The 26349-nt window shown below is 38.4% G+C and overlaps 1 protein-coding gene across 2 annotated transcripts; it reads left to right on the top strand.

Annotated features, from left to right (window-relative positions):
• imp4 (IMP U3 small nucleolar ribonucleoprotein 4) lies at window positions 1-22374 on the top strand. Of its 2 annotated transcripts, XM_061897146.1 has the most exons (9): window positions 1-148; window positions 3587-3695; window positions 8918-9001; window positions 9068-9177; window positions 11338-11470; window positions 14895-15049; window positions 15128-15222; window positions 15301-15374; window positions 22163-22374. In XM_061897146.1, the coding sequence occupies exons 1-9, from the start codon at window positions 146-148 to the stop codon at window positions 22273-22275; spliced, it is 876 nt and encodes a 291-aa protein (XP_061753130.1). In that variant the 5' UTR covers window positions 1-145; the 3' UTR covers window positions 22276-22374. The 2 variants fall into 2 exon arrangements, with proteins under 2 accessions (XP_061753130.1, XP_061753121.1); XM_061897137.1 differs by having other exon boundaries at window positions 14895-15222.
• Window positions 22375-26349: the final 3975 nt, after the last annotated feature.

Here is a 26349-nt window from a genome sequence, read left to right as displayed (position 1 = left end):
GAGGTCTTATTTTGGAAGGCATGTTTCCTTTTAGTATCAAGCGCTCCCATTGGTTGCCTTGTTGACCAATGACCTGCCTTGTTGGTCACGTTGTTCCGGGCCATGTGAGAAGTTGCTAACGCTACCAGCAAGCTAAAGAAAAAACATGGTAAGTTTGATTATTAAACTTTAAATGACTATCCTCTCATATTCGGGCATGAATAAGTCAAATATAGATGATTAACTTATTTAATACGAGACCATGTTGCTCACAATGATAAAGCGCAATGAATGTTTGCTAATGCTGCCCTCGTGAGTAAAATGTAGTCACTCATAATAAAGTGTTATTTTTAATGTTTTATGTTTGTATAACGCAGTTGTTTTCAACCTTTTTTCAGTGATGTACTCCCTGTGAACATTTTTTTAATTCAATCCAATCCAATCCACTTTTTTATATAGCACAATCAAACAACAAAATGTTTCCAAAGTGCTGCACAACAATATTAAAAACAACATTCAAATACTATCCTGAGCTCCACTAATGACTGAATAAAAAATAAAAATAAATACATATAAAACCAAAATAAAAACATCCATCCATCCATTCATTTTCTACCACTTATTATTCCCGTTCGGGGTCGCGGGGCAAAATAAAAACAATATAAAATAAATATGATTAAAAACGATTATAAGTGTCAAACCAATTCAAACAGTAAATAAAAAACAAAATGTTAAAACACAGAAGGCAATAGAGGACCACACAACTCACATAGTGTTAAAAGCCAGAGAATAAAAACGTGTCTTAAAGGCCTACTGAAATGAGATTTTCTTATTTAAACGGGGATAGCAGGTCCATTCTATGTGTCATACTTGATCATTTTGCGATATTGCCATACTTGTGCTGAAAGGATTTAGTAGAGAACATCGACGATAAAGTTCGCAACTTTCGGTACTAAGAGAAAAGCCCCTGCCTTTACCGGAAGTCGCAGACGATGACATCACATGTTGACATCTTCACATTGTTTTTAATGAGAGGCTCCAACAAAAAGTGCTATTCGGACCGAGGAAACGACAATTTCCCCATTAATTTGGGCGAGGATGAAAGATTCGTGTTTGAGGATATTGATAGCGACAAACTAGAAAGAAAAAAAAACGTGATTGCATTGGGACGGATTCCGATGTATTTAGACACATTTACTAGGATAATTCTGGGAAATCCCTTATCTTTCTATTGTGTTGCTAGTGTTTTAGTGAGTTTAACAGTACCTGATAGTCGGAGTTGTGTCTCCACGGGTGTCCTGACACGCAGCGTCTCAGGGGAGTCGACGGCAGCTGTATGGACGGCACAAGCTCAGCTTTTCTCCGATAAGAAGCGACTTTTTACCATACTTTTCTCACCGAAACCTGCTGTTTGACATTCGTCGTGATTCATATTCGCTTGACCGCGCTGTGATCCATAGTAAAGTTTCACCTCCAGGAATTTTAAACAAGGAATCACACCGTGTGTTTGTGTGGATAAAGGCTAAGGCTTCCCATATCCATCTTTCTACTTTCACTTCTCCTATATTAATTGAACAAATTGCAAAATATTCAGTAATACAGATCTCCAAAATACTGTGTAATTATGCCAATAAAGCAGACGACTTTTAGCTGTGTGTGTGTGCAGCACTCATACTTCCTAAAAACCCGTGACGTCTTGCGTACACGTCATCATTACACAACGTTTTCAAGACCAAACTTCCGGGAAATTAAGAATTGCAATTTAGTAAACTAAAAAGGCCGTATTGGTATGTGTTGCAATGTTAATATTTCATCATTGATATATAAACTATCAGACTGCGTGGTCGGTAGTAGTGGGTTTCAGTAGGCCTTTAAGACGAGACTTAAAACACTCCACTGTGGGAGCAGTTCGAAAATGGAGGGGCAGAGTGTTCCAGAGCTTAGGTAGCTCAAGTACCCCCTAATCAGAGCAAAGCATTTTTGGTTGAAAAAAAGAGATAAAGAAGTAAAATACAGCATTATGTCATCAGTTTCTGATTCATTATATTGTATAACAGTGCAAACTATTGCTATTTTTGTAGTGGTCTTTCTTGAACTATTTGAAAAAAAGATATAAAAATAACTAAAAACTTGTTGAAAAATTAACAAGTGATTCAATTATAGATAAAGATTTCTACACATAGAAGTAGTCACTAACTTAAAGTTCCCTTTTTGGGGATTGTAATAGAGGTCCATCTGGATTCATGAACTTAATTCTAAACATTTATTCACAAAAAAAGAAATCTTTAAAGGCCTACTGAAACCCACCACGCAGTCTGATAGTTTATATATCAATGATGAAATATTAACATTGCAACACATGCCAATATGGCCTTTTTAGTTTACTAAATTGCAATTTTAAATTTCCCGGGAGTTTCGTCTTGAAAACGTCGTGTAATGATGACGTGTACACAAGACGTCACAGGTTTTTGGAAGTATGAGCGCTACGCACACACACAGCTAAAAGTCGTCTGCTTTAAGGGCATAATTACACAGTATTTTGGAGAACTGTGTTGCTGAATCTTTTGCAATTTGTTCAATTAGTATTGGAGAAGTCAAAGTAGGAAGACGGAGTTGGGAAGCTTTAGCCTTTTGCCATACAAACACACGGTGATTCCTTGTTTAAAATTCCTGGAGGTGAAAATTTACTATGGATCAGAGCGCGAACATGAAACACGACGGAATGTCAACCAGCAGGTTTCGGTGAGAAAATTGTGTTTAAAAAGTCGCTTCTTACCGGGGAAAAGCTGAGCTTGCCCCGTCTATAGTTGCCGTCGACTCCTCTGAGACACTGCGTGTCAACACACCGTGGACGTACACCTCCGACTATCAGGTACTATTTAACTCACTAAAACACTAGCAACACAATAGAAAGATAAGGGATTTCCCCAAATTATCCTACTAAATGTGTCTAAAAACATCGGAATCCGTCCCAATGCAATCGCGTTTGGTTTTTTAAAACTTTTTATTTCTTTTTTTTTTTCTAGTCCGTCGCTATCAATACCCTCAAACACGAATCTTTCATCCTCGCTCAAATTAATGGGGTAATTGTCGTTTTCTCGGTCCGAATAGCACTTTTTGTTGGAGGCTCACATTAAAATTAAAGTGAATATGGGAGGAGCCATCACACTTGCGACGTCATCGTCTGCGACTTCCGGTAAAGGCAGGGCTTTTTGTCTTAGCGCCGAAAGTTGTGAACTTTATCTTGGATGTTCTCTACTAAATCCTTTTGAGCAAAAATATGGCAATGTCAAAATCTCATTTCAGTAGGCCTTTAACATCAATATTTATGGAACATGTCCACAAAAAATCTAGCTGTCAACACTGAATATAGCATTGTTGTATTTTATTCACAGTTTATGAACTTAGATTCATATTTACTTGAAGTATTATCCAATAAATATATTTATAAAGAATTTTTGAATTGTGGCTATTTTTAGAATATGTTTTAAAAATCTCACGTACCCCTTGGCATACCTTCAAGTACCCCCAGGGGTACGCGTACCCCCATTTGAGAACCACTGGTATAAAGCATGTAGATGACCATTATTGTGTTTCTGTGTGTTAGCTCCGCAGAGAGGTGAGGTTGAGACGGGAGTATTTGTTCCGAAAGGCACAAGAGGACAGACTACGAACGATTGAAGAGAAAAAACAGAAGCTCAAGGGGGCTCTCGATGGTATGGAAACATGTATTGTGTGTGTGTGTGTGTGTGTGTGTGTGTGTGTGTGTGTGTGTGTGTGTGTGTGTCTCTCTCTCTCTCTCTTCTGGCAATGCTTACTTAAAGGCCTACTTAAACCCACTACTACCGACCACGCAGTCTGATAGTTTACATATCAATGATGAAATATTAACATTGCAACACATGCCAATACGGCCTTTATAGTTTACTAAATTGCAATTTTAAATTTCCCGCGAGTTTCTTGTTGAAAACGTTGCGGAATGATGACGCGCACGCGTGACGTCACGGACTGTAAGGAAACATTAGCGCTGCACCAAACACGGCTAAAAGTCGTCTCTGTTCATGGCGTAATTACACAGTATTTTGGACATCTGTTTTGCTGAATCTTTTGCAATTTGTTCATTTAATAATGGAGACTATAAAAAACAATGCTGTTGGTGGAAAACAGTGGATTGCAGCTGTCTTTAGCACCGAAACACAGCCAGTGTTTCTTTGTTTGTTGTGAAGCGGAGCGGTCAAGCGAACATGTTTTCTCTACGTCAACCAGCATGTTTTTGAAAGGGGAAATTGTGATCTATATCTTACCGGAGACATCAATGGATTATTCCTCGTCCTGCAGCAGCTGTCATGTCAAAAAGTTAGCTGTAAGCTTGGCTCCTCGGCTTCTCTTGCGTGTTCACCGCAGCCATCCGACCTCGAGGTATATCTTTAAAATCTCACTAAAACACTATTAAAACAAAAAGCAGATAAGGGATCTTCCAGAATTATCCTAGTAAATATGTCTAAAAACATCTGAATCGCTCACAATGCAATCGCCTTTTTTTTTTTTTAACTTTATTTATTTATTTATTTTCTACTCCTTCGCTATCAATATCCTCAGCCACGAATCTTTCATCCTCGCTCAAATTAATGGGGAAATCCTCGCTTTCTCAATCCGAATCGCTCTCGCTGCTGGTGGCCATGTTTGTAAACAATATGAGGACGTGAGAAGCCCTCACACAGTTAACGTCATCGTCTGCGACTTCCGGTACAGCACGGCGACCAAAAGTTGCAAACTTTATCGTTGATGTTCTCTACTAAATCCTTTCAGCAAAAAATATGGCAATATCGCGAAATGGTCAAGTATGACACATAGAATGAACCTGCTATCCCTGTTCAAATAAGAAAATCTCATTTCAGTAGGCCGGTGTGAGGGCTCCTCACATCTGCACATTGATTAAAATCATAGCCACCAGCAGCGCGAGCGATTCTGACCGAGAAAGCGACAATTTCCCCATTAATTGGAGCGAGGATGAACGATTTGTGGATGAGGAAAGTAAGAGTGAAGGACTAGAAGAAAGAAAAAAAAAAGGGCGGAGGGCAGGAGCGATTCAGATGTTATCAGACACATTTACTAGGATAATTCTGGAAAATCCCTTATCTGATTATTGTGTTACTAGTGTTTTAGTGAGATTATAAAGTCATACCTGAAAGTCGGAGGGGTGTGGTGACCGCCAGTGTCTCTGAGTGAAGCCATGGAGGAGCCAAGAAAGTGGCAGCTGCCTCTCTGACAGCTGCAGAAAGAACGACACAAGCGCCGCTCGTGTTTACGGTAAGAGCCAACTTATTATCACAATTTTCTCGCCGAAACCTGCCAGTTGACATGTGGTAGAGAAACATGTTCGCTTTCATATTAAAGCTTCACAACAAACAAAGAAACACCAGCTGTGTTTGCGTTGCTAAAGGCAGCTGCAATCCACCGCTTTCCACCAACAGCATTCTTCTTTATAGTCTCCATTATTATTTGAACAAATTGCAAAAGATTCAGCAACACAGATGTCCAGAATACTGAGTATTATGCGATTAAATCGGACGACTTTTAGCCGTGAGTGGTGCTGGGATAAAATGTCTGCTTCAACCGATAACATCACAAGCACGCGTCAACAAAAGCGTCATCATTCCACAACGTTTTCAACAAGATACTTCGCGGGAAATTTAAAATTGCAATTTAGTAAACTAAACCGGCCGTATTGGCATGTGTTGCAATGTTATTATTTCATCATTGATATATAAACTATCAGACTGCGTGGTCGGTAGTAGTGGGTTTCAGTAGGCCTTTAATAGAATAGAATAGAAAGTACTTTTTTGATCCCTGGGGGAAATTCAGCACCACAGTTCGCTCACAATAGACAATAATCATGTAATTTATATTATATATTACAGTGGTTCTCAACCTTTTTTTAGTAATGTACCCCCTGTGAACATTTTTGTAATTCAAGTACCCCCTAATCAGAGCAAATAATTTTTGGTTGAAAAAAAAGAGATAAAGAAGTAAAATACAGCACTATGTCATACGTTTCTGATTTATTAAATTGTATAACAGTACAAAATATTGCTCATTTGTAGTGGTCTTTCTTGAAATATTTGGAAAAAAAGATATAAAAATAACTAAAAACTTGTTGAAAAATAAATAAGTGATTCAATTATAAATAAAGATTTCTACACAGAAGTAATCAACTTAAAGGGCCCTCTTTGGGGATTGTAATAGAGATCCATCTGGATTCATCAACTTAATTCTAAACATTTCTTCACAAAAAAATAAATCTTTAACATCAATATTTATGGAACATGTCCACAAAAAATCCAGCTATCAGAATCAGACTCAACACTGAATATTGTTGCATTTATTTTCACAGTTTATGAACTTACATTCATATTTTCTTGAAGTGTTATTCAATATATATATTTATAAAGGATTTTTGAATTGTTGCTATTTTTAGAATATTTTTGAAAAATCTCACTTACCCCTTGGCATACCTTCAAGTACCCCCAGGATTCAGGCGATTGGGGGGGGGGGGGGGGCTGCAAGGGTGTATATATTTTAGGGGTGTAACGGTACGTGTATTCGTATTGAACCGTTTCGGTACGGGGGTTCGGTTCGGAGGTGTACCGAACGGGTTTCCATAAGGACATTTTAAGTTGCGTACCGCACGTTGTGTAAACAATACACACCGAGGCACAACACACGGCATGCTGGCAGCAACAGGGCTACGATTAACTGACCATACCTCCTCTTTTCACCGGATATGTCCTCTTTTGCGGGGCTGTCCGGGTGGAGTTTCTTAAATGCCTCAAATGTCCGGCATTTCAAGTTAGGGTTGCGTGTATTTTCGGAGTTAAGAAGGGGATAAACACAAAACAAATTGTGTGCGCAGCAGCATTCGTGAGGGAGGGGCAGAGACAGAGATAGTCATGATAAACGCGCATGCGTCGCCAGGCTCTGATTTTTATCCATAGATTTATCAGATTTAATTTTTTATTATCTATTGCAGGGGTGTCGAAAGTGTGCCCAGGAGGCCATTTGCGGCCCACAGCTAATGTTTTAAAGGCCCACGGAACATTCCATAAATACTAATAAAATAAAACAAAAACATAACAATAGTGAAATAAAAAAGCTTAAAAGTTAAATGTAATTTAGCAAAAGTTGCAATGTTGACTAATAAAACAAAGCTGCTTTTTTTCTTTCAAACTGTCATTGCTCAAAACTAAATATTGAATCAAAATTAATGTTATTATGTATTATTGACTTATCCAAGGTTCCCATTACTTCAATCAAATATTCCACTAAGAAAAATATGTTTGGTGGAAGATTTTGCAAATTTGGTAAATAAATAACCCAAAAATGTATATTTTATTGTTTTCTTACTGTACCGAAAATGAACCGAACCGTGACCTCTAAACCGAGGTACGTACCGAACCGAAATGTTTGTGTACCGTTACCCCCCTAATATATTTTCAAGTATTTCTTATATATATATACCTAAATAATCTGTTCATGAATGAGTATATCCGTTCGGCCACCGTGTTCAATGGAGAAGTCTGATCGACAAAATTTACAGGCAGCATACCCCTTCGAGCCATCCTGGATGAACTGAAATGATTTTTTTACAATCACTTTGGAACTTTCAAGCGTACTTCTTCTTACTCGTCGTCACCATGTCTCTTCTTCGTTCTTCTGCTTCGTCTCTGTTACGTTTTTGGACATTACTACTTGCCGTAGTTTTGAAACAACGCATGATGGGAATCCGGATGTTGTGTGTCAGTGTTTCTTTTGACAGCACCTCACCGTAAAGTTGTCCGAGTGCAAACTGAGGCAGTATTTGTCACTAATAAAACCAATCAAAAACGCAATTATCGGGGACGGAAATTTGATCCGGCAAATATAATCAAAATACTACACCGGCGGAAAGCGTGAATCGATCAAATGAAATAGCAAAACAAGCGAACCGGGCAGTAAAAAAACAACAACTCCGCTTCCAGGGGAAACAAGGTCTTTTGGAATTACGCGTCCTTTCTGATTCCAATGTGTAAAAAGACACAAAAAGTGCATTTCGTATATTCCCAAATGTTGACTGAGTGTGGTCTGTATTGTACAGTATGTGTATGTATGTCTGTATTGTACTGTGTGTGTGTGTCTGTATTGTACAGAATGTGTGTATGTATTGTACTGTATGTATGTCTGTATTGTACAGTGTGTGTCTGTATTGTACAGTATGTATGTATGTGTGTCTGTATTGTACAATGTGTGTATGTCTGTATTGTACAGTGTGTGTCTGTATTGTACAGTATGTATGTATGTGTGTCTGTATTGTACAATGTGTGTGTGTCTGTATTGTACAGTATGTGTGTATGTATGTTTTTTGTATTGTATGTATGTATGTATCGTACAGTATGTGTATGTCTGTATTGTACAGTATGTGTATGTATGTCTGTATTGTACAGTATGTATGTATGTATTTAAGTGCGTCTGTATTGTACAATATGTGTGTGTCTGTATTGTACAGTATGTGTGCATGTATGTTTATTGTACTGTATGTATGTATTGTACAGTTTGTGTATGCATGTATTGTACAGTATGTTTAGGGACGACGAGGGTCCCTGGTTCAATCCCCACCTAGTACCAACCTCGTCATGTCTGTTGTGTCCTGAGCAAGACACTTCACCCTTGCTCCTGATGGGTGCTGGTTAGCGCCTTGCATGGCAGCTCCCTCCAGCAGTGTGTGAATGTGTGTGTGAATGGGTAAATGTAGAAGTAGTGTCAAAGCGCTTTGAGTACCTTGAAGGTAGAAAAGCGCTATACAAGTACAACCCATTTATTTAATCATTTATGTGTATGTATGTATGTATTGTACAGTATGTGTGTATGAAAGACATGAGTCATGTTTAGTTCTCCCCTCTAGAAAACCTGGTCCTGCCAACGGAGGTACGCAAAGAGGCGTTGCAGCTGCAGAAACTCCTGGAGTACGATGACGACGGTGCAGAAGGTAAGAGTCTCGTCTTGCCGCTAACGCCATACCTCAGTCTTACGCTCCTCCAAACCCATCCCCTAGGTGTCAGCTCGCACATGGACGACGAGTACAAATGGGCTGGAGTTGAAGACCCTAAAATCATGGTGACCACGTCCAGAAAACCCAGTTCCAGACTCAAAATGTTTGCCAAGGTCAGGCCCGTATCATTTGTCAGACATTGTCCCAATTGTGAAACCACATTCATGGCTGTGGCTGTAAGCAACCCCATTAGTGTAGTTTTTATTAAGTTTCTTAAATGTCAGTAGCTGCAAACTTCTGAAACATTCACCTGTTTTTACCTAACATCCACTTTAATGATACCAAGGACAGGATCGTATATCGTAGGGCTGGGCGATATTGCCTTTTTTTAATATCGCAATATTTTCAGGCCATATCGCGATATACGATATGTATTACGATATTTTGCCTTGGCCTTGAATGAAAACTTGATGCATATAATCGCAGCAGTATGATGATTCAATGTGTATACATTAAAACATTCTTCTTCATACTGCATTAATATATGCTACTTTTAAACTGTCATGCAGAGAGGGAAATCACAACTAAGTCAATTGACCAAAACTGTTTTTATTAAAGTTATTAAACAATGGCACAAACATTCAAGTCATTTCCCAAACATAAAGTGCAAGATTGTCAGAGACATTTTAAGTGTCAAATAAAAATGAGCTTCATAATAGGAAATCAAATAGTATTCATCCTTCACTATGTGGTATGTTACTAAAGTTATGAAAGTCTCTTCATTCTCTAGCGAGTGACTTTACAAACGATACTTCATATTAGCGGTAATGCTACTTTTTATAGCAACGCTTTTTCCCCCCACACTTGACAAATTACGGTTGTCTGTTTCGACTTATTCCCACTTGAAGCCGAACTGTGACGTGACAGTTTGTGACGAGTGCGCCGGCTTGTCTGCGAGGAGACACAGGAAAGAGCGAGGAGAGCCTGAAGTTGGCGCCCGCAGCTTAAAGTCTTGCGTGAGAACGTATACTCGAATATTACGATATAGTCCTTTTCTATATCGCACAGAGACAAACCCGCGATGTATTGTATATATCGATATATCCCCCAGCCTTAGTATATAATCATTACTACTATAATTACATCAATATTTTTTGGCTTCACATCTTCTTTCGTTTAAAAAAAAATATATATTATGTTTATAAACTCAGGAAGTACGTCCCTAGACACATGATTACTTAAATTATGACCAATGTATGATCCTGTATCTACTTAGTATCTGATTAATACCCAAATTTGTGGTATCATCCAAAACTGATGTAAAGTATCCAAACAACAGAAGAATAAGTGATAATTACATTTTAACAGAAGTGTAGATAGAACATGTTAAAAGAGAAAGTAAGCAGATATTAACAGTAAATGAAGAAGTAGATTAATGGTTCCTTTCTTACCACTTGATCTTAATAATTTTGACAAAATAATAGAATGGAAAATGACACAATATGTTACTGCATATGTTAGCAGCTAACTTAGGAGCCTTTGTTTGTTTACTTATTACTAAAAGACAAGTTGTCTTGTATGTTCACTATTTTATTTAAGGACAAATGTGCGATAAGAAACATATGTTTAATGTAACGTAAGATTTTTGGTTAAAATAATGCCAATAATTCCATTTTTTGTGGTCCCCTTTATTTGGAAAAAGATTTTAAATAACTTTTGTACCTCTACCAAAATATTAGTATCGGGAAAACACTATTCCAAACAAGAAAGAGGTTTAATCATATCAACATCGGACTAACAGTCCTTTTAAATCTCATTAATACCACAGAAAAGGCAAACCGTCCTTTTCCGGACACGATAAAGGCTTAAATAACGTAAAACACGTAGCGTTACAATAGCCAGGAAGATAAAGTGTTTGTTTCACACCTATTAATCCCCTGTGGAAAGACGAAGCCAAGCAATTCAGGTTTAGCGAGCAGTGCTCGTTCCCATGAAGGAAATCCGTTTTTGGCAGGCAATCACATTTTGGCACAACACCGCCAAATATAAACAAGACACCGGCAGAAAGTGGTAATCGATAAGAAAGAAAACAAAACTGTAGTTTTGACCCGGCGAAGGCAGGGTCGGTAAAAAAAAAAAAATCTGCGTCCCAGCTTTGCTCGGACCTCCGGATATGCGCGTCCTTTCTGGTTTCAATGCGTAAAAAGACACAAAAGTGCGTCAACGCCAACATTGTATTTGCAGCGCTTACTGATCCTGAACTCCTATTTCCACCCAGCTGCTCTTGCTGACAGTGAGTACTTGTTCCCCAAACGTTCTCCTTTGCACCACAGGAGGTGAAGCTGCTTTTCCCTGGAGCTCAGCGCATGAACAGGGGGAACCACGAGGTCCCCGCACTTGTCCAGGCCTCCAAAGCCAACAACGTGACAGACCTGGTGATTATTCACGAGACCAGAGGACAGCCAGGTTGGTTTGCACCACCTTCTCTGATTCAGAAGACATGTTTTTAGCACTTCCCACACGATACAGATATATTTCAGGCCCGCGTGTTGGCTGATACTGATTTTGATCTGATACAATATCAGCAGGAAACAGGCACTCTTGTGTTACTTTGTAATGTGGAATGTTAGAAAAGACTATATCAAGGGAAATGAGTCAAACACTAACCAATTTAGTATTAAACGTCTGGAATGGACTTGTGCTGTCGTTATCACAGGAATGCTTCGCGTTGCTGGGAGCCTTTCTGTCATTAAAAGTGTCATCTTAAATTGTGAAGAATATATTAAAGTACAGCGCGGACACACTGCCTGCGCTCCAGAAAGCCCTGTGCGTATGGCTGGTTTTAATGTGTGTTATGATGGTAATGTTTCCTATGGTCTGTGAACACACCGTGTCGGCGGAGAATAAACAAGTGTTGTGTGTCTTGAAGTGAAGCACGTAGGCAGATGTGTGTTTGCACAGAGAAAATACCTGTTAGAATTGGGCCTATTGTTAGCATACAATTGGCCATAAAAGATAAAAAGAGCGGCAGACTTTGTTTGTTTTATTCTGGACGCTAAGATACATTATATTACTTTATTTTGTTAAGCGTGGTGGCTATATGAAGCTGTACATTAAGGAGAAACCCTAAATCTAATTAAACCGAATGTATAGCGTAGCGCTTTTATTTTGAAAAGTGTGTGATTGTTTTGAGAAAGTGTCTTGACATGTTTTAATGTCGGACCGACAGTTTGCAATAAAAAAAAAGTCTCTGACCGTCTTTCAATTCTGTTGCACTTTTATTAGATTAGATTAGATTAGATAGTACTTTATTTATTCCGTCAGGAGAGTTCCTTCAGGAAAATTACAATTTTCAGCACAATCCCATTCAAGATCAGACAAACATTAAAGGGAGACAGAACAGGATCGCTGACGGGTCTGCCGGCTTCCAGCGCCCCTTACAAAAAAAGATGAGATACAGGTAAACAAGGGGGGGGAGAAAAAAATAGAAGATAAAATTAAAAAATCGGTCTTAGCTTGGGCCCTGGAGAGGGGGTGCAGACTGAGGCCAAGGGAAAAAAACAACAACTCATAGCCATAGTACACATCCCTCTTACATGTGTGTAAGAGGGAAACATCAAACATCAAAGAACACATAGGACATTAAAGACATTAAAGCAGCAGATACAACCAGACACTTCTACATACAGCTATGAATAAAAAGTAAAAGAAACATATCCACTGTGGTGGCCTCTGCGGTGTTCCACGCCATCGTCTGCTGGGGTGGAGGGAGGATGGCCAGAGACAGGAGCAGACCCAACAAAACAACCAGGACAGCCGACCCCACTCTCGGCCAGTGTCCAGTCCGCATGGATGAGCGATGATACTTGTCCTCTTAGTTACTAAATCAGTCACAGTAGCAATCTAAATCATACCAAAGACTATAAAAATGGGACCCATTAGCTCCCTGCTTGGCACTCAGCATCAAGGGTTGGAATTGGGGGGTTAAGTCACCAAAAATGATTCCCAGGCTTGGCCACCGCTGCCAGTGCTCACTGATCCCCTCACCTACCAGGGGGTGATCAAGGGTGATGGGTCAAATGCAGAGAATAATTTTGCCACAGCTAGTGTGTGTGTGACAATCATTGGTACTTTAACTGTAAATGTTGTTATCACTGCACCTTAACAGAAAATCCGAACACAGAAGTGAAGCGCCACCCACCTCTGAATGACAAGAGCTGGGATGTTGTCTCTTCTCACGGCGAAAAACAGTCCTTTCTTGTCGGGTAGAACAATTTGCCATGGCTGTGAACCTGATATTTCCATAAGGCAGGGACTATCTTGGGTCCATTTCTGCTTGATGGGGCTCATCAATAGCAAGTGAACTGCAGTTAAGTGCCCAACCCGCTACGGCCCGCCCCGATGGTCAGAAAGGAAAATGTTTGAGTTAATCGAGCGTTAAAAAAAAATGCGCCGTTATTGAAATGTATAGTTATCGCATTAACTTTGACAGCCCTAATTAATAATAAATCGAATGTTTGAAAAAAGCTAAACAGGAGTTTAAATGGCCTTCCCAAAAGTCCTGACTTAAACGTGTGGACAATGCCAAAGGAAAAAGTCCATGTCAGAATGTCAACAAATTTAGCTGAACTGCACCAATTTTATCAAGAGGAGTGGTCAAAAATTCAAGCAGAAGCTTGTGGATGGCTATCAAACGTGCCTTATAGCAGTGAAACCTGACATGGGACATCTAACCAAATATTAACATTGCTGTATGTATACTTTTGACCCATCAGATTTGGTCACATTTTCAGTAGACCAATAATAAATTCATAAAAGAACCAAACTTCATGAAATTTTTTTTGTGACCAACAAGTATGTGCTCAAATCACTCTATCACAAAAAAAGAAGAGTTGTAGAAATTAATAGAAACTGAATACAGCCATTACATTATATTCTTTACAAGTGTATGTAGACTTATATACACACACACATGTATATAGTCTACATATATAGTATATAAGTATGTATATACATGTGTGTGTATCTGTGTATATATACATGTGTGTGTGTGTGTGTGTGTGTGTGTGTGTGTGTGTGTATATACATATGTATATATACATTGTGTGTATATATATATATACATACATACATGTGTGTATATGTGTGTGTGTATATATATATACATATATATACATACATACATACATACATACGTGTGTGTATATATATATATACATACATGTGTGTGTATATGTGTGTGAATATATATATATATATATATATATATATATATATATATATATATATATACATACATACATACATACATACGTGTGTGTATATATATATATATATATATATACATACATACGTGTGTGTGTGTGTGTGTGTGTACATATATATATATATATACATAAGTGTGTGTGTATAAATGTGTAAATATATATTTGGATACGTCTGTGTATAAATGTGTAAATATATATTTGGATAAATATATATGTATATATATATATATATATATATATATACACACATACATACATACATTTTATTTTTTTCCGCAATTTTTTAAATTATGAATCGATTTAGAATCGTAATGAATACGAATTTGAATGTGAATCTGTTTTGTTTTTTTTGTTCATCCTGAATTTTTGCTTTCATTTGTAGGGCATGTTCGGTTTGTAAGTGGAAAATACATACATCAAAACAATTGTAATTGACAAATTACAAAAAATACAGTTCTATGCCATATAAAAGTGACTAATAAAAAACATCCCTAGTAATGTAGTAATGTAAGGGGCAGATTAAAAAGACACCTTGTTAGGCATGAACTAGAAAGTAAAGTAAGTTTTCTGTTGAAAGTGAAGTTCAGGCTGAGACTGTTGAGTGTTTTTCCTCCTGCTGGCAGATGCCTTGGTGGTGTGCCACCTGCCATTTGGACCCACCGCCTACTTCACGCTGTATAATGTGGTCATGAGGCACGATGTCCCCAACATCAACACCATGTCCGAGGCCTACCCTCATCTCATTTTTCACAACTTCACATCTCGGCTCGGCAGGCGGGTGAGTCATCAGTCGTGCTCTTCCATAAACGCCGCTGCTGTCCTCTCCGAGCCTCGTTTTTCCATCTTCCTCACTAAGGTGTCCAACATCCTCAAGTACCTTTTTCCAGTGCCCAAAGAGGACAGTCGGCGTGTCATCACTTTTGCCAACCAGGAGGACTTCATCTCTTTCAGGTGTGTGTTGAAGGGTCCTTGTCTGGACTGTGGGAACAGTTTTAAATAGTGTTCCCTTTTTTTGTGGTTGTTTTACAGACATCACACCTACAAGAAAACAGACCACAAGAACATTGAGCTGACAGAAGTGGGGCCGAGGTTTGAAATGAAGTGTAAGTAAAAAACAAAACATTAGGCCAAACGTTCAGAAACTTGAACTTCCTGGAACTAAACGTTCCTGAAGAAATGTCTGTTCCAGATATGGCTGGGTGATATGGCGTTTTATTAATATCTCCATATTTTTAGGCCATATCGCGATATTTTGCCTTAGCCTTGAATGAACATCCATCCATCCATTTTCTACCGCTTATTCCCTTTTGGGGAATTGATGCATATAATCACAGCAGTATGATGATTGTATGTGTCTACATTAAAACATTCTCGTTCATACTGCATTAATATATGCTCATTTTAAACTTTCATGCAGAGAGGGAAATCACAACTAAGTCAATTGACCAAAACTGTATTTATTAAACAGTTATTAAGCAGTGGCACAAACATTCATGTTATTTTAAAACAGAAAGTGCAAGATTGTCAGAGACATTTTAAAAAACAACCTGAGTGCACTTTTGTGCATGATGTCACTAAGATGACAGACATATCAAAACAAAACTAAATTAAAGTGCACTTTTTCTACAGATGCCACTACAATAGTTCGAAACAAATAAAGTGCACTTTTGTGCATGATTTTGCACAAAATATTTCAATAACTGTCAAATAAAAATGTGAAATAATAGGAAATCAAATAGTGTATGTCCTTCGCTGTGTGGTAGGTTACTACGAACGTTATCGCCTTCTGTTGTTGACTATTTTTTTCATACGGTGTTGATCTGGAAATAGTTGCTTCGGCACCAAACGGAAATGTTGACATGCAGAGTTTCGAGTACTCCTTGTTCTCTAGCGGGTGACTTTTCAAATGAGGCTACATTATCAATTGTGCTAATTTTGTAACAACGCTTTTGCCGCATAATTTTTCAACATCTTCCCGCTTGAAGTCAAACTACCGCCAGACGATAGAGTGGCCGTGCCAGCAACTTGAGGGTTGCAGGTTCGATCCCCGCTTCCGCCATCCTAGTCACTGCCGTTGTGTCCTTGGGCAAGACACTTTACCCACCTGCTCCCAGTGCCACCCATACTGGTTTAAATGTAACTTAGGTATTGGGTTTCACTATGTAAAGAGCTTTGAGTCACTAGAGAAAAAGTTCTATATATATATAATTCACTTCACTTTTTCTTGGGAATGAATTCTTCCTTCATTTGTTACCAGATTCGCACCTTCTCTCTCTCGTATTACTACCCGCACCGCACCGTTAGCATCCAGCTAACTTTACCATGTCGCTACCTCTCTGCTGCGCGGGAGCGTGTGACGTAGCACACATGACGTGTGTAAGAAGGTGCGCTTGTTTTAAGTCTCTGTGAGAAGGAGAGACAAGAAAGAGTGGGAAAAATATGCAGTCTTAAAGCAACTGCGAGAATGTATACTTGAATATCACGATATAGTCATTTTCCATATCGCACAGAGACAAACCCGCGATATATCGAGTATATTGATATATTGCCAAGCCATAGTTTCAAGCACTTTTCATTCTCTAGCGCAGGGGTGCCCATTACGTCGATCGCGATCGACTGGTCGATCTCGGAGGGTGTGTCAGTCGATCTCAAGCCAGGCATTAAAAAATAGACATAAAAATGAGCAATCATCAATCATACCAAGACTTCGCTTTCGTCAGTTGTTTGACATTCTCGGCACCCGAGGATCTTGTGAGATGACGCTGGCTGCTGCAAGCTCATATTTAAGAAAAAAATCACTAACAGGGCGGACGCAGAGAAACACATTTTATTTCTAGAGACTCCGTACCTACTGTCAAAACTCTAAAGACCGACTGCACAGTTCCTGTCTTCACCATAAAAGACCTGTTTTATCCTGCCTGTGCTAACAAAATAAGAGTCTCAGAAAGCTAGCGTGCACAAGCTAGCAAGCTACGGAGTTTGATGCCAATGTATTTCTCCCCCGCCCTCAGCGACCGCTTTCTCACTTGCTTGCCCACCCGCACAGTCACTGACATCACTCACCTGCTGCCAGACATTAAAGGGCCACACACATACGCTACTCTCATAACAAAGTGTTTAAAAACGAGTATGCAAGTTGGACAAATGAGATGCCAAATCCAACCACTTTCATGTGGTATTGGACAGAAAGGAGGACTTTTTTTTTCCTCCATTTGAAAATGCGGACGTTATCAGCACCACTGTCTGATTCCAATCAATGCAAGTCATCAGAATCAAATACACCAACTTATATTCTTGTCTTCATGAAAGAAAGGAATCTATGTGTGTTAAACATGCTTGTATTATCATTAAACACCATTAACTTGTTAACAAAAATGTCTCTTTCATAAATAAATAAATATAAATTATAAATAGGAATGAGGTAAATCTCCTCGACTTTGTCAATTGAAAATTAGCTCGCCTGCAGAAAAAGTGTGAGCGCCCCTGCTCTAGCGAGTGACTTTTCAAATGATGCTGCACATTAGCAGTAATGCTACTTTTTGTAGCAACGCTTTTTCCGCATACTTGACATATTACGGTTGTCTGTTCAACATCTTACCGCTTCAAGCAAAACCACCACCAGACGATGGACCCTGTGCTGTTTTTCTTTGTTGAATTCTTCTTCCTCCATTTGTTACCAGATTATCACCTTCTCTTTCTCGTATTACCACTCGCACCACTCCGCTAGCATCACAGCTAACGTTAGCCGTGTCGCTACCTTTGTGCGCCACGGCAGCGTGTGATGTTGCACGCGTGACCTTATGTGACGTATGTAAGAAGGTTTTATGTCTCTGTGAGAAGGAGACAACAAAGAGTGAGAAGAGCCTGTAATGTAATGCCCGCAGCTAAAAGCTACTGCATGAGAACGTATACTCGAATATCACGAAATAGTCATTTTCTATATCGCACAGAGACAAACCTGCAATTTATCGAGTATATTCCATATATCACCCAGTCCTAGTTTCAGAGTTCAGGTCTTTCATTCAAATCAGGCTGATGACGTCCAAATGTGTGATACAGTATATTTCTACACTGACACCATGTACCGTATTTTCCAGACTATAGTGTGCACTGCTATATAAGCCACACCCACTAAATTGTTGGGGGGAAATATTTGTCAATGTATTAGCTAACCTGACTCTCGCCGGATCCTTGTGTTTGCTGAGCTCCACACAAGGATCTGGGCTCGAGGTCAATGCAAACTCCTTCAAGATAGCAAAAAAAAGGAACCAATCAGGATCGCCGGGCAGGATTTCATATATGACGTAGCGTCGAAGCGTCTGTTTGAGTCAAACAACATTGGCGCCACGCAGCAAGGAGTCATGTGCTGACATTGACTCTGCTATTGCAACTGTTTTGTCGAATCTATCAAATATGAATTATTAAAAAGATGAACAGAGAACGGTTTTGAAAGCATTCATAACCTTTTCGCTCTGTCGTTATCCAATATGTCGGCTGTTCTCATCAGCGTCACGATTTGATTTAGATGTGAGTGGTTAAAGTAGCATGTCAAGTGGTTTAGCCAATCACATACAATGACTTTTTTTTTTTAAAAGGCCCCGCCTTCTGAAAAAAACATCTCCTTTTGAGAAGTCCCAGATCCTTGTGTGGAGCTCAGCAAACTACAAGGATCTGGTGAGAGTCAGCTTATATATTAGCCGCACCAGACTGTAAGTCGCAGATATATACGTTGTGAAATGAGTTATTTACACAGAAATATTATGTAAATGTTTATTTACATACCTTAATTGTTTAAAAAAATTGTCAGTAACATGGCAGTAAAACGGCTGATCAAACAAAACAGAAGTCATTGTCATGGACCCACTAGCTGCGCTAGCTCGCTCTCCAATCAGCTAAACAGACTCGATAACTCCACAGTGACGTTTTAGTGAATTTACTGAGGAATTTGTGAAACTGAAAGAATGAAAAAAGAATGCTGTTGTAAGTTAAAAATACTAACACAGACAGTAAATGTGTTGGAATTGTAGCTAATGCTAACAACACTAGCTTGATTACATTACGATAGCACGTACAAATATGCATGAAAGCATTCCTACAGACATCACACATGGGACGGTTTAGTAAGTAAGAATTGTTCTAGTTGTATTGTAAAACTTACAAACGTTGCTTGGAGTGACGAATGAAGAATTCCTACCAGTAGAAACGCTGCGCTGTACATTTATACCCACTCAGTGGCATAGTGGTTAGAGTCTCCGCCCTGAGATCGGTAGGTTGTGAGTTCAAACCCCGGCCGAGTCTTAACAAAGACTATGAAAATGGGACTCATTACCTCCCTGCTTGGCACTCAGCATCAAGGGTTGGAATTGGGGGTTAAATCACCAAAATGATTCCCGGGCGCGGTCACTGCTCCTCTCACCTCCCAGGGGTGAACAAGGGGATGGGTCAAATGCAGACGTTAATTTCACCACACCGTGTGTGTGTGTGTGTGTGTGTGACAATAATTGGTACTTTTAACTTTATGGACTTAGTGAAGACCGAGGAGCTGCTGTACTTCGGTAGGTTTAAAACAAACAAAAAAAGTCTGAACAGAAAGGCAATGCAGCACCTGCAACTAAGTGAACTCGTCCAAAAGATGGCGCTGGGGCACAAACAACAATCCACCTGTTCACTATGTTTGCCTGTTTTTTTTAACTGTTTACTTTTAAGAAAAAAACATAAATTAGCTGCACCGTTTCACAAGCCCCAGGGTTCAAAGCGTAGGAAAAAAGTAGCGGCTTATAGTCGGGAATTTACGGTAAGTGTTTATCAGCCTGGATTTTTACAGGGTGGAGTACAACTGTAATATAAGAAATTGTGCATTTAAAAGGAGTCGGTGCACTTCTCGTGTTGAAATGAAGTTAGTAAAAAGTCATGAGCAAGAAACTGCATACTAGTTTAAAAGAATTTGACTGGATAATACAGCTGTATAATAGACTGTATTTATACTATTCACATGTGAATAATGCTGTATAATAGACTGTATTTATTAGGGGTGTGGGAAAAAATCGATTCGAATATGAATCACGATTCTCACGTTGTGCGATTCAGAATCTATTTTATTTATTTATTTTTAATCAATCCAACAAAACAATACACAGCAATACCATAACAATGCAATCCGATTCCAAAACTAAACCTGACCCAGCAACACTCAGAACTGCAATAAACAGAGCAATTGAGAGGAGACACAAACACGACACAGAACAAACCAAAAGTAGTGAAACAAAAATGAATATTATCAACAGTATCAATATTAGTTATAATTTCAGCATAGCAGTGATTAAAAATCCCTCATTGACATCATTAGACATTTATAAAAATAAAAAAAAGAACAATAGTGTCACAGTGGCTTACACTTGCATCGCATCTCATAAGCTTGACAACACACTGTGTCCAATGTTTTCACAAAGATAAAATTAGTCATATTTTTGGTTCGTTTAATAGTTAAAACAAATTTACATTATTGCAGTCAGTTGATAAAACATTGTCCTTTACAATTATAAAAGCTTTTTACAAAAATCTACTACTCTGCTTACATGTCGGCAGACTGGGGTAGATCCTGCTGAAATCCTATGTATTGAATGAACAGAGAATCCTTTTGAATCGGGAATCGTGTTGATTTGGAAAAAAAAATTGATTTTGAATCAAATTGTGACCCAAGAATCGATATTGAATCAAATCGAGGGACACCCAAAGATTCGCAGCCCTAATATTTATACTATTCACATGTGAATAATACTGTATAATAGCCTGTTTTTATACTATTCACATCACATGTGAATAATGCTGTATAATAGACTGTATTTATATTATTCACATGTAAATATTGCTGTATAAAAGACTGTATTTATATTATTCACATTTCAATAATGCTGTATAATAGACTGTATTTATATTATTCACATTAAAATAATGCTGTATAATAGACTGTATTTATATTATTCAAATGTAAATAATACTGTATAATACACTATATTATTCACATGTGAATAATGCCATATAATAGACTGTATTTATATTATTCACATGTGAATAATGCCGTATAATAGACTGTATTTATATTATTCAAATGTAAATAATACTGTATAATACACTATTTTTCACATGTGAATAATGCCATATAATAGACTGTATTTATATTAACATGTGAATAATGTTGTATAATAGACTATATATATATATATATATCATTCACTTGTGAATAATGCTGTATAATAGACTGTATTTATATTATTCACATGTGAATAATGCTGTATAATAGAATATTTATATTATTCACATGTGAATAAAGTTGTATAATAGATTGTATTTATATTATCCACATATAAACAATGCTGTATAATAGACGATTTATATTATTCACATGTAAGTAATATAAATAGTCTATTATACAGCAATATTCACATGTGAAAACTACCTATGTGTTTATTGTATATTGTGAGCAAACTGTGGTGCTGAATTTCCCCAAGGGATCAATAAAGTACTTTGTATTCTCTGGTACTTGGACTGGTCACACAGATTCCACACTAAAGTTCCTCAGTAGGTTGTAATAGAAATAGACAAGAAATAAGTTGTCTCCGCATACTGAAACTGGGAATAGCAAGTTGTGGAAACGCCCCAACTGTGTTCAACCAATCAGCCGTTCGACAGCAGAGTCCGCCTCTCTCCAGGTCTTGCAGGGAACTAAAGTAGTTCCTGTGGAACTTGATTTAGTTTTCGGTGGAAACGCAGGCATGGTTATTTCATTTACTCGAGTCAACGTCAAAGTTCCCGTGGTTTGAAAAAGGCCACTTACTGAGTTTTTTGTGTCCAAAATGCGTAAACCATGCTGTGCTCCTGTATGTGTGTGCAGTGTACATGATCAGACTGGGCACTATGGAGAACGAGGACACGGCGGACGTGGAGTGGCGACACCACGCCTACACCAACACCTCCAAGAAAAGAAAGTTCCTCAGTGTTCAATAGGCCGATGAATCCTGATGGTGATGTGCAGGAAACACATTCTTACAAACACGTCTGACCACTTTCATGCCTTCTTCAAATAAAACAATGTCTTCAATTACAGTGTGCCAAAGAAAAGGACAATCCTTGCTTTTCTTAGGTCATGTGATGTGGTGACTGTGACCATTTTCTGCTTCTGCCCAGGTTATATTGATATCAGATATCGCTCCAATAGCGACGGATGATGTTGGCTTGGCATGTCAAATGTGCGATACGAGCAGTCCTGCAGCGAGTTTACTTGTGTGTGATATCATGTGCGATACAAGCAATTCCTGGAGCATGTTTACTCGTGTATGATAACATGTGCGATAAAAGCAGTCTTGCAGCATGTTTGTGTATGATAACATGTGCGATAAAAGCAGTCTTGCAGCGTGTTTGTGTGTGATATCATGTGCGATACAAGCAGTCCTACGTGTTTAGTTGTGTGTGATATCATGTGCGATACGAGCAGTCCTGCATCGTGTTTACTTGTGTGATATCATGTGCGATACAAGCAGTCCTGCAGCGCGTTTGTGTGTGATATCATGTGTGATACAAGCAGTCAGCCAGCATGTTTACTTGTGTATGTGCGATAAAAGCAGTCCTGCAGCGTGTGTGTGATATGTGCGATACAAGCAGTCCTGCAGCGTGTTTAGTTGTGTGTGATATCATGTGCGATACGAGCAGTCTTGCATCGTGTTTATTTGTGTGATATTATGTGCGATACAAGCAGTCCTGCAGTGTGTTTGTGTGTGATATCATGTGTGATACAAGCAGTCCTGCAGCATGTTTACTTGTATATGTGCGATAAAAGCAGTCCTGCAGCGTGTTTGTGTGTGATATCATGTGCGATACAAGCAGTCCTGCAGCGTGTTTAGTTGTGTGTGATATGTGCGATACAAGCAGTCCTGCAGTGTTACTCATGTATGAAATGTGCGATACAAGCACTCCTACAGTGCTGTGTGTATGTGTGGGATATCATGTGCAAAACAAGCAGTCATGCAGTGTTTACTTGTGTATGATATCATGTGCGATACAAGCAGTCCTGTAGCGTGTTTTATTGTGGGATTACATGTGCGATGCAATCAGTCCTGCATAACGTTTACTTGTGTAATATGTGGAATACAAGCAGTCCTGCAGAGTGTTTACTTGCGTGTGATATCATGTGCGATACGAGCAGTCCTGCAGTGTAGTGTGTTCACTTGTGTGATTATCATGTGCGATACAAGCAGTCCTTTAGCGTGTTTACTTGTGTGTGATATCATGTGCAATACAAGCATTCCTGCAGAGTGTTTACTCGTGTATGATATCATTGGTGATACGAGCAGTCCTGCAGTGTTTACTTGTGTGTGTGTGTGTGTGTGTGTGATATCATGTGCACTGCAGAGTGCTTACTTGTGTATGATATCATGTGCGATACAATCAGCCCTGTAGCGCGTTTACTTGTGTCTGATATCATGTACAATACAAGCAGTCATGCAGAGTGTTTACTTGTGTGTGTGATGTCATTTGCGATACAAGCAGTCTTGTAGCGTGTTTTTTGTTGTAAAGCTGTACAGCCAGTTAACATCCAAATGTCCTCCAATAAGCACACAATTTCTTCCATTTTACTAAAGTAATTTACAAAAGGTAAACATGCTAGGCTATTTAGGCTACTAGGAGCTAGCAGCTACACAACAGCTCAGCACACAAGAACATGCAAGCTAGACACAGGTAATAATTACTTCACAATAAAAGGTGACAGGCAATATAATTATAGTACATATTACTTATACATATGTCCACAGGCCACACTTCTTACAACCTAATTAGTGTTTTTCATAAAATAATAAACAATCAGATAACTATTTCTGCAATTAAATTGCACATTGTGTGTTGTTGTTTTTTTTTTTGCAATGTTCTAATGCAGAGCAGTTTTTTGTTTGTTTTTGCTTTTAGAGTCTGTCACGGGCTAATTAAAAACAAGCTCCAGGCCGCAACTTGCCCCTGGGCCACACTTTTAACACCCCTTGTTATAGGCTACTAGTGACCAAGCGTATAATAATCAATTTTATTAATTATGGTATGTACAACGTTATTACTTGTTTTGCTGTTTAAAAGATGACGTGTTCTGTTTGTCAATAAAAGCTGCTGGTCTTAAAAAAAAAAAAAATGGAAAAGTCGTTTTCATTTTATAAACATTTACATACAAGCAAATAAATAATAAAGCTAGTACAGAAACAGTAAAAAACAGCGCCAGGGGCTTGTAAACTCAAAGTACCTAAAATAGAATGTAATATATATATATATATATATATATATATATGTAACAAAGTGTAAAGCTATAGGCTTGCACAAATTCCATAAATAATCCAAATTTGGAACACAGCATCAAAGTTTTCACAGTTTTTTGGTTGTTAGAGGTAGAAAGCGTTTTTGGTGAATTTATTGAGGAATTTGTGAAACTAAAAGAATACAAAAAGAATGCTGTTGTAAGTTAATAATACTAAAACAGACACTGCAGCAACTGAGCAAACTTGTCCAAAAGATGGCGCTGTGGCACAAACACTCCACCTGTTCAGTGTGTTTGCTTTTTTGGTTTTTTAACTGTTCACTTTTAGATTAGATTAGATTAGATTAGATAGTACTTTATTTATTCCGTCAAGAGAGTTCCTTCAGGAAAATTACAATTTTCAGCACAATCCCATTCAAGATCAGACAAACATTACAGGGAGACAGAACAGGATCGGCTTCCAGCGCCCCTTACAAAAAAGATGACATACATTTTAGGAAAAATCAATAAATTAGCTGCACCGTTTCACAGGCCTCAGGGTGCAAAGCGTAGGTAAAAAGTAGCGGCTTATAGTCGGGTATTCACAGTAGGTGTTTTCAGCCTGGATTCGAAAACAGTGGACTGCAAGAGTAGTTTGACAAAGTTCCAACATTGCAAAGAGTTTTAATTATTTTTTAAAGGCACAAAAAACAGGTCAGGTATTGAGAAACTTACATTTATAAATATAAAACTAGTATAATGAGCTTGCAAAGGTAAAATTCATTTTCAAATAAAAAATTGAAAAGTCGCATCCAGACAAACATTTGCATGACACACAAGTTAGCCACGCCTGCTCTCTGCCCTCGTCCAATGGGCGGTGTCGCTTGCTAATCTGGACCAATTACAAAAGAGCATTTCGAAGCTTTTCCGCATTCTTTGTCATATGATAATCAATGTTATTAATAAAGGTATGTACAACTTTTTTTGCTGTTTAAAAAATGACATTTGTTATGATTGTTAATAAAAGTTGCCTGTCTTCGACAAAAAAATGACTTTTATTCTGTTTATCAATAAAAGCTGCCTGTCTTTGACAAACATTGAAAAGTCGGATCCAGGCAGGTATTTGGATGACACACAAGTTAGCCACGCCTACTCTCTGCTGTCGTCCAATGGGCGGTGCCGCTTGCTGATGCGGGCCAATGACAAAAGAGCATTTCGGAGCTTTTCCGCATTCTCTGTCATATGATAATCAATGTTATTAATAATGGTATGTAAAACTTTTTTTGCTGTTTAAAAAATGACATTTGTTATTGTGGTGGATTGTCCAAAGCTTAAACAGCAAAGTGGTTTTAGTACAAAAGTTTTATTTACCCAATATCAAAAAGTACAAGTTGGATTGAATTGCCCATGCAGACAGACAACGTCCTCCAGAGAGACGTGGATGATCGAAATCATGCGAATCACCATCATAATATTGGTATACTGGCTTTTTATATGTTTCCCCTCATGTGTCAAGGTCCCATTGTTTTGCAACTGCTTGCTCCGCAACAACAGTGGATCCCTTAGTCATAACAAACAATCAAAACATTTTGTAGAATGGTTAGAGCGACCACAAATTCAACTTTCGCCTAAATATGCTTTTCCAGTGATTCAGAGGCTTTTAGATAAACTTTCTTTTTGGACTAAAACAGACACAAAATATGGTATAAAGGTCAGAAATTCCACTACATACCCCCCTTCCAGGGTTCTAGAACACTGGACCGTACCGACTTCTGACCTAGGAAACTTACTTAAAATTTCTACCACAG

The sequence above is a fragment of the Nerophis ophidion genome, linkage group LG01, assembly GCF_033978795.1.
Source record: "Nerophis ophidion isolate RoL-2023_Sa linkage group LG01, RoL_Noph_v1.0, whole genome shotgun sequence".
In the NCBI taxonomy this organism is placed as follows: domain Eukaryota; kingdom Metazoa; phylum Chordata; class Actinopteri; order Syngnathiformes; family Syngnathidae; genus Nerophis; species Nerophis ophidion.
The sequence above is the reverse complement of the archived record's forward strand: the minus strand, read 5'-3'. Positions and strand labels throughout refer to the sequence as shown.

Bases quoted from the DNA above. Each gene is read 5' to 3' on its own strand.
- imp4 (XM_061897137.1), top strand. The intron at 9,178-11,337 runs GTCAGGCCCGTA...TTTGCACCACAG, and splicing joins GACTCAAAATGTTTGCCAAG to GAGGTGAAGCTGCTTTTCCC. The intron at 15,375-22,162 runs GTAAGTAAAAAA...ATGTGTGTGCAG, and splicing joins GCCGAGGTTTGAAATGAAGT to TGTACATGATCAGACTGGGC.